This window comes from Cryptomeria japonica, chromosome 5, assembly GCF_030272615.1.
Source record: "Cryptomeria japonica chromosome 5, Sugi_1.0, whole genome shotgun sequence".
Classification (NCBI taxonomy): domain Eukaryota; kingdom Viridiplantae; phylum Streptophyta; class Pinopsida; order Cupressales; family Cupressaceae; genus Cryptomeria; species Cryptomeria japonica.
The window spans coordinates 401,660,282-401,669,811 of NC_081409.1; the positions used below are offsets into that span (position 1 = coordinate 401,660,282).

The 9,530-nt window shown below is 33.8% G+C and overlaps 1 protein-coding gene across 1 annotated transcript; it reads left to right on the top strand.

Moving 5' to 3' along the window:
* The first annotated feature begins 526 nt into the window (after positions 1-526).
* Positions 527-3,535, top strand: LOC131076494 (pentatricopeptide repeat-containing protein At1g56690, mitochondrial). Its single transcript, XM_059220679.1, has 4 exons — positions 527-1,724; positions 1,956-2,959; positions 3,327-3,395; positions 3,527-3,535. Exons 1-4 carry the CDS (start codon positions 527-529, stop codon positions 3,533-3,535), a joined length of 2,280 nt encoding a protein of 759 aa, XP_059076662.1.
* Positions 3,536-9,530: the final 5,995 nt, after the last annotated feature.

Here is a 9,530-nt window from a genome sequence, read left to right on the forward strand (position 1 = left end):
TAGGTGCAATGAAAGTTAAGTGTATCATGGGAGATAAGGTTCTTTTGAATCATTACTTGTGAAACATGGGTTAATGAGTTTGACTCACAAACTACACAAGTGTATTCTCATAGCCATGTCAAATTATGCTAAAATTATTAAAAAAATCTTTTAAAATAAAAATAAAGAAAAATTTAAGGATGTGAAGTCGGTCTTTTAACATTTCCACTCTGGTATTCATTCATATATGGCTATATTCCAGTACCATCACTAAGGGTGTCTGCGGTCGTGAATGAACGGCCTCAGGATTTTACCATAGCATGGTAGTAAAAAGAATGAGGGTATACGTGGCGGATTTTTATCTGGGCTTATTTCAATGCTTATACAGGTAAAGAAGGAAAAACATGGTGGTGATATGGCGTTTAAGCAATCAGATTAATGAATCATAAAACACATTCTCAGCTTTTAATGGTAAAATGTCATCCATAGCCCATCTCAATGTCAATTTGGGAGCACTCTACAGAGAGGGTTGCTTGAAAGAGGCGCTATGTATTTTGCTGAATGCATACAACCCTCCTGGTATAAACTCTCTACATATGTTCGACTATTGCAAAACTGTATTGCCAGGAAAGCACTTTTAGAGGGTAAGCAAGTCCATTCTCACATCAATCAGAATCTCTGGGGATTCACGCCTGAAACGCTCATAGTTTTGAAGAATACACTTATCAACATGTACGATAAGTGTGGAAGTTTGGTGGATGCTCGCAGGGTTTTTGATCACATATCTCAACCAGATGTCTGTTCATGGAATATGATAATTGCAGCTTATCGAAGACATGGACTTCCACAGCAAGCATTTACACTGTTTCACCAAATGCAACGAACTGTCCAACCTAATCAATTTACGTTCTCATGCATTCTCCCTGTATGTGCCAGCGTGGCATCTCTGAAACATGGTTTGCAGATCCATGCGAAAATCATTAGATGTAGTCAACCTGACGTCATTGTTATTAGTACTCTGATAGATATGTATGCCAAATGTGGGAGTATACAGAATGCCCGCGAACTGTTTGACAATATGCCTCATCGAGATGTGGTCTCATGGAATTCGATTATTGCTGGATATGTACAAAATGGTTTCCTTAACGAGGGTTTAAGGCTTTTCAAGGATATGCCTCAACAAAATGTGGTTTCATGGACTTCAATTATTGCTGGATATGCACAAAATGGGCATGTCGAGAAAACCTTTGAGATTTTTAAGCAAATGCAATTTGCAGGTGTTAAGCCAAACTCTTCAACCTTTGCCAGCATTCTTCCAGCTTGTGCTCAACTTGGTGCTTTGGAACAGGGTATGGAGATCCACAAATCAATGGTTGAAAGTGGGCTTGTGTCAGATGTCGTGGTTGTGACTGCCCTGATTGACATGTATGCAAAATGTAGGAAAATGCTGAAGGCGTGCCATCTATTTGACAAAATGGCTGAACGAAATGAGGTCTCTTGGAATACAATGATTACGGGATATGCTCAAAATGGCATTCTTGATGAGGCAGTAAGAGTTTTCAAAGAAATGCCTCAACCAACTGTGGTTTCATGGACTGCAATCGTTGCTGGTTATGCACAAAATGGCCTTGCTGAAAAAGGTTTGGATTTTTTTAAGCAAATGCAATTGACAAATCTAAAGCTAGACTCGTCGGCCTTTGCCAGCGTCCTCCCAGCTTGTGCGAAGCTTGGAACCTTAGCACAGGGTATGGAAATCCATCAAAAAATAATCGAAAGAGGATTTTCGCAAGATATCGTAGTTTCGAATGCGCTGATAGACATGTATGCAAAATGTGGAAACGTATTGAAGGCACACAAGTTGTTTTCCAAAATACCTCAGCGAGATGTGATCTCATGGAATGCTCTCATTGTTGGATATGCACAAAATGGGTTTGTTGATAAAACATTGAGAATTTTTAAGCAAATGCAATTGGCAGGTGTAAACCCAGGCATCTCAACCTTTGCTAGCATCCTCCCGGCTTGTGCAAAACTTGGAACTTTAGAGCAGGGTATGGAAATTCACCAAATAATAATCAAATGTGGGTTTTTGTCAGAAGTAGTTTCGACCGCCCTAACACACATGTATGCCAAATGTGGAAGCATACAGAAGGCACACAAGTTGTTTGACAATATGCATCACCCCGATGCAATCGCATGGAATGCAATGATTGCGGGATATGCAATCAATGGTTATAGTGAGGATTCCCTCAGAAAATTCGAACTAATGAGACAGTCTGGAATTAATCCCAGCCCTGTAAGCTTTGTTTGTGTTCTATTTGCCTGCAGCCATGCAGGACTATTAGATGATGGCTGTAAATATTTCAATAGCATGAGCAATTCCTATTGCGTAATACCCATAATGGATCATTATGCATGCATGGTTGACCTACTTGGCCGCGCTGGCCATTTGGAGGATGCCCTAAACTTTATCATCAAAATGCCAATAAAACCTGATGTGGTTGTGTGGATGTGTTTTCTTGGTGCTTGTAGATCACATAAAAATATAGAGTTAGGAGAGTTCGTTGGGACACTCCTTTTTGAGTTGGATCCTAAACATTCTCAGCCTTATGTACTTCTGTCCAACATATATGCAGAATTGGGCAGGTGGAGTGACATTCAAAAGGTGAGGAAATTGTTGAAAGTGAAAGGAATTAGAAAGATACCTGGATGTAGTTGGATTGAAGTCCATAAAATCATACATGCTTTTCATGTAGGAGACAGATCACACCCACAAACACAAGAAATCTATGCAGAGTTGGAGAAATTGTTGTGGAAGATGAAAGCAGTAGGGTATATTGCAGATACAAGACCTGTATTAAATGACGTGGAGGAGGAGGAGAAGGAATTACTCCTCTCCCATCATAGTGAGAAGTTGGCAATTGCATTTGGTTTGTTAAACACGTCCCCTGCAACAACTATTAGAGTTGTCAAGAACCTTCGAGTATGTGGTGACTGTCACACTGCAATCAAGTTTATCTCCAAGATTGTTTCAAGAGAAATTGTTGTGAGAGATGTGAACCGCTTCCATCATTTCAAACATGGGCATTGTTCTTGTGGAGATTATTGGTGATGCTAAATGAAGCTAAATATGAACAGTCTTCGCTATGACAAGGTCCATAGTATCAGATTCTTAGGGGCAATAAGCAACCAGCTTTTATTTAATGTTTCTGAAAAAATGTTGTTGCTGAGCATGTTAAGAACTAAAGCAAGCTTTTGATTTGATGGAATGATACTATGCAGGATACATCACTGTCAAAACATATTGATTATAATTATGTGGAGTCTTCCCAACATTAACTGTTTTCCAGGAAGCTTATAGAGCTCTGGATGTAAACGGTAGAGGAGGAGCCAGAAGAATGGGCAATTCGAATGGAGAGGTTTCATTTAAGGAAAGGAAAAGCTGCTCGACCACGTCGAAATGTGACAGAATGGTTATATGGTTATACAATCGAGTCAATGCTTAGATAGAATTACGAGATTATCTCTGTATCCATGTTAACTTATACAGGTATACTAATTGTTAGTAATATGATTCCATTTCTACTCTGTACTGTAAAATAGCTGCAGATGTGCTGCAAATAACTTTTATATGATTGTGCAATTCCCAAAGGGTCACAATGTTCTTAAAGAGAGAATTTGTATGATGAATGTACAAGTATATATTAGATTAATTGCAAAGCTAATTTATGATTTTGATTAGATCAACACAAATATCTATTTATAGTTAGGAAGCCCCCTTCTCTTGCATTGTATATCTAGCACACCGGATGTACATTTCACCGTATTTGTTTTATGTTCATATAAATTATTTAATTTTTGAATACCCAAAGCCTTAAAACTGTTGAAGAAAATGAAGAGTGGGAAGGAGTAGGGGGGTTTTCATGTGAGTTATGGGGAGATTGCAAGGAGCTCAAAAAGACCACTCTTGCATAATTGGGAGAGCGATGGGAGATGAAAACAATAAAACCCTCCAAGGGCAATTGAAAGGGGCAGCAGTATTATTTAAAAGGAGAGGGAAAAAAAGAAACAGGATAACAGAATTATTGTAGGCATTGGAGGTAGGGTTTACAATTAAATTTGAATTCATGTTTGTAAATAAAATTTACGTGTTGTGAATGAAATTTGTGTGTTTACATCTATTTTTCTGAAATGAAATGTGTTTAAATTGTTTTCTCCTACTTATGCATATTTATTTTAAACAATGGATTTTAAATAAAATGAATGGATGATTGTTTTCTCTTCGATTGTTTTATTACTCATGTTACAAGAGACCTTTTTGTCTAGAGTTTTTTTTTAAGAAATCTTATACATGGAGAATAATATTGTGGAAATAACTTATATGGGAAGGGCTCTTGTAACTCTAGGCACTTGAGTTATAGTGTTATCTTTTTTGATGAACCTTGGAAACTTGGCTTTTGTGTTTTATTGTGTATTTATTATTTGTTGGAGTTGATTTGTTATAATTATCATTATTAAATTTATGGAGACGTGATGGTGTTGCCATAGAGATGCTACACTACTAGTATTATATTCATTGAATCAATGGGTTGTTGTCCTGAATTTCAAAGTGTTATAATGTTGTTAAAGTGATATTAAAATGCTGTTATAGTGTTGTCAAATGACCATGCCCCGTAGAATTATGGAGATATTTATTGGAAGCATGCTAGGTGTAAGACAAATTACAATCCCATGTGCATAAGTGCATGCTATTGTAAATGCACAAAAGATGCACAAGTGTGTGGTCAACCACTGATATTTGGCCATCAATCTAAAAATGAAATATACTAAATTAGTCTAATTGTGTATCTAACATGTTCCACAAAGTTTGTGTAAAGACGTAAAACGTTCTAAATTCAATAATAAAACAAAATCCCCTTTATTCTTAAATAAACTCATAATTTCGTTAATAAGTCTATTTACTTCCACTATTTCATTCCACTATTTTATCCTTAGCTCTAAATGATCATACCAATGATATCACAATAAATACAAGATTTCTATAAAGAGGTAAAGATTATTTATTTAATAAAAAAATGTAAGTAGTATCTCAATTATATCTACCTACAATACTTATGCCTTTCAAATGCCTTAGGTTCATATAACAAGAAAAATATAAAGTAAAGGATAAGATGCGTCCATTGATGTGCAATCCAAAGTTATCTTCAATGCAATCCTTAGAATGAAGACGAGAACAAGATTCAGGTGCTTTTTTCACCCAACCTTGAAGCTTACACTTCCCCGGAATTCTTTGTCAATCAAGAATACCCGACCCTGCACGAATTGTTTAGCAAAAATAATTTGATAGACAAGATGGAATTTGGTGCGTGCCTAGAATGATCCATGTATTTTCAATTTTCTAATTCCATTAAAAAATAAGCAAGATCGATCAAGGATATGGTAGAGAGTGTAAATAAATCCATCTATTTCAATGGTCAATATGTTACTCGGTCGAATATAATGTCATGCATAGCAATAAAATATAGTTTGGAAAAACAAACTATTCTCTCTATAATTCATCATTTGGCACCCATCCCGGAAGGTAACTTTCCCCAAACACAACATATCTAGCTTTCCTAATGTTTGTATGATATCCAAAAATGAATATAAAAGAAGACAATCTTTTGTTAAATAGATATAGAAGAAACACTCTTTCGTTTACAACCAATTATATCCAATAAGAAAACAATCTTTCGTTCTTATCTTTTCAAGTAAATCAAGGACAATAATTAAAAATAAGGTGGTGTAACACATGTATGCATATTAGCATATAGACAAAAATAAAATTCAGAAATAGAAATTATGAGTGCACATTCTTTTATCTATTTCTCATAATATCCAAATAGTGTAATCATACATTAACTTGTATTCTATTTTCTTTGGTTTCAAATTTCCAAGTTTAGAATGCATAAGTTCTTTATCTTTCTACATGTTTTTGATTATCTAATTCTTTTCTCAAATAACATATTTAGTTTGATAATAACACGTGTTTTCCATGATTTATGACTTCAACTAACTAAATTTAGTAATTTTCCATAACGGGTATTAAATAAAATGATAGTTCATAATGCACATAACTATATGGCTTTTTCAAACGAAATTTCAAATAATCATAATGACTTCCATTGCAAGGAACTAATTAAGAAGTTTAACTCTTTTCTTCACTAATGATCTAAAACCAAACAAATCTCAAAATAATTCCGTTATTATACTTTAATTATACAATAAACTATTGCTCGTTAAAGAGCCTACCTCTTAAATTTAAGCCAATTCTGATATGATCAATGCTAGTCTTCTTCCAATTCCGATTGCAATACTCCTAGATTTCCAATGCTTTTCTTCCTCTATGTTGTGCAAATCCTTTGTGTTCTTTCATCTCTATTCTCTAATCTCCCTTCTCTATTCGCTCTTCTCCATTCTCTATTCTTTGTTCTATCATCTCTATTCTCTACATATGTCTCCCTGTTTCCAGTGCCATCCTTATGTATGTTTTACCAAAACAACAATCTATATGTATGCTAGTCTCATGCTATGTTTTCTGCTACGTTTCGGGTTACAACCACTGCCATCAATGATTTATCTTGCCACCCATACATAACTGTTGTCACATTGAGCAGTTCGCATGGCCCATGGCTAGCACATTATACCACATAGTGTTGACTACTAACAACACACAGTCTGTGTCCCATTCGAACTCAATGAGTTCGATACAATTCATAGTCTTTTTTCAAAACAAACACAACGTGGTTGTTATTGGGATAGTCGATAGTAATATCGACTCCCATTCACTCCAAACAAATAGACTTTGCTACTTGTTTGAATCTGTTTTCTAGCCTGGGAGAGGCACATCGCCCTCCTTTTCAGGCCCATTAATCAACAATTACAGTGGTGGCGTTTTTATTCTGCCAGGTAACTGCCAATTTAGTTCACTAAGTCTCCCTTAGCAAATCATTTTCTACGAGTCTTAGTAGCATTAAAGACCATTCCAAGTCGACTTCAATCATATCGACTCCATCCAACATTGCTTAACTTGATGCATTAGTGCATACGATATACCTCAAGCAAGTCGATATATATATATATATATATATATATATATATATATATATATATATATATATTCGGTTATTTATTACTCATGCCATTCTTTTAACTTTTAACACACACACACACACACACATATATGAACAAAATACATGAAGTAAAGTAATTCAATTTCATGATAATTAGATATATATTATAATTATATACATATTTACATGTATATGATCAAATCGATATTCGAACTCATACACACACAAATATATATATATATCATCCAATTACACATATCTGGACACAAAGAATGTATAAATTTACGATCAATATTCATATTTAACCTAATATTTAAAAATAAGTCTTGCTTTGAAATAAGACATATCATTTCACAATCACTTATGCAAATTTGAATTTGATTCAATCACAAAATTAAATCATGCAATAGATACACATAATTATTCTAAAGTGGTATGTGAGATTCCATCTATTCTAGCGAAGTCCATGAGCTAAAGCAACTCTACCTGAACCATGTTCTCGCCTTCATCTGCGTTCACCTATTCCTGCATTCACTTGCACTCAATTGCTCATTAGCAATGACGATCACAGTTTCATAATAAAAATAATACTGATCATTCAATTGCATTTACATATATAAAGTAATGTAAATCATTTTATTGCATTTGAATTCCTATTTCATTATCATCTTATTTCACTAAAAATTCCATTTCCATTTCATTCTTAATTTCATAAATGAAATATAAGCATTATTTTCCTAATAAAATAATTATAGATAATTATGGTTCATGACAGTTTGCTAGAAATGATTAGTGAACTATAAGTTGCATTTAGAAACAATGGTTGTTCACTAATTAAAATGGACTAAAACATGTACATTTACTCAAATTTATGACATTAGAGTGTATTGGGTAGTAATAAATAAAGATTTGGGGTGCATATGCTTTGTAAATCATCCCACAAATTAAGTAGAATAAATATGTTTATCTCACATGTGTGGGTAAGTGGTATTGATAGGTAGTTGAATAGTAAATGATTAAGGCAAGAGTCACATATGACATACGTGAAGAATGTTATTAAATATGTTTGGACCTCATATTGGATATAGTGTGGAATTATTTCTTCCAAAAAGAAGTATTGTATGGCATTGCCTTAGTTTAAGGGTGCATTATATTTATGAATATATTGATGCATTTCTATTATTTAAGGTTCTTAACATATTATTACAAGGTTCCCTATAAAAGATATCACCTTGAGGAAACAATAATAGAGTGTGCATTCATTAGCCCAACCATTTACATAAGCTTACACTACAAGCTTTGCAGCTATCATAGTTGGAGGAGGTGTTGAAGAGGATTCTTAAAAGGGGTGAAGCTTAAGCATACTTCCAAAGGAGGGATTGTAGAACCCATGAAGAAGTTGAATATAAGTAAACTCTCAATTCTTATTGGCCAAGATATCAAAGATAGCTCTCAAACTCCTATAGATGCCCAACATATTTGGCATTTCCTCTTTCTTTCCCATTGTGCATGTTTTGGCATATCAATGCACCTACAAGGTTGAACAACAAAGGTTCCCCTTCTCGAAAGATAGCCAACCTTAAGAGACTTCATGAAATGGATTAGAGGCTTATGAAAATCCTTAGTTGAAGAGTGCTCTGGCTAGTCCATTCACATGGGACTCCATGAAGTGATTAGGAAGTTGGTAATGTGAAACATGAGTTGGTCTAGTGAGTGCATCACTAATTAGCTATGCAAACAACCTATTTCATTGTTAATCTTTATTTGTCATTTTATAATTAGCCTTTTAGTATTAAATTCACTTTGAAATTGATTAAGAGTTTACAACACAACATGTTCACTAAATTTAAGGAATTTCTTATTAGATTTGTTCACAACTTAACTAAAAATTTATTTTGAAACAATAGCTTATCCTAAGAAATTAAAACTTAATTATAGAATTCGAGAAATTTCTATGTTGAAATTTATTTCTTTTATTAGTCTAAATTCTTAAAAGTTGTGGACAACGAAAAATTATATTGAAAATCATTAAATTTCATTTCTAGAAAGTTTAAAAATATATTGAAGTTTTGAACTTGAATTCTCTTCTCTATTGGTTTTGTTGGATCTATTGTCATAATCCTAGTGCACAATGGTGTAATACTTTAAGGGAAATGCACAAACTTGTTTAGATGACTACACAAAATGCTCTATCATCAACTAAACATTAGTGGTATAAATACACAAACAAATATTTATCAACATTCATTTAGTTAAATGTGTAGGTTTGAATAGAAAGAAATTAGTCTTAAAGGTTGATAATCACCATTGAATTAGAGAAAACTCAAAAAAAATAGAGAAAAAGATGTTAGAGTAAAATGTTTTATTTACTTAATTAATTTAATCATATTGATTAATTAATTAAGTCAGCTTTTTCTTTTTTCACTTAAGCTAAATTTAGGA

Excerpts from the sequence above, each read along its gene's own strand:
- LOC131076494 (XM_059220679.1), top strand. The coding sequence starts at position 527 with ATGTATTTTGCTGAATGCATACAACCCTCCTGGTATAAACTCTCTACA. Across the intron at positions 1,725-1,955 it reads GCTTGGAACCTTAGCACAGG|GTGTAAACCCAGGCATCTCA; the intron begins GTATGGAAATCC and ends TGCAATTGGCAG. Across the intron at positions 2,960-3,326 it reads GAGTTGTCAAGAACCTTCGA|GAAGCTTATAGAGCTCTGGA; the intron begins GTATGTGGTGAC and ends ACTGTTTTCCAG.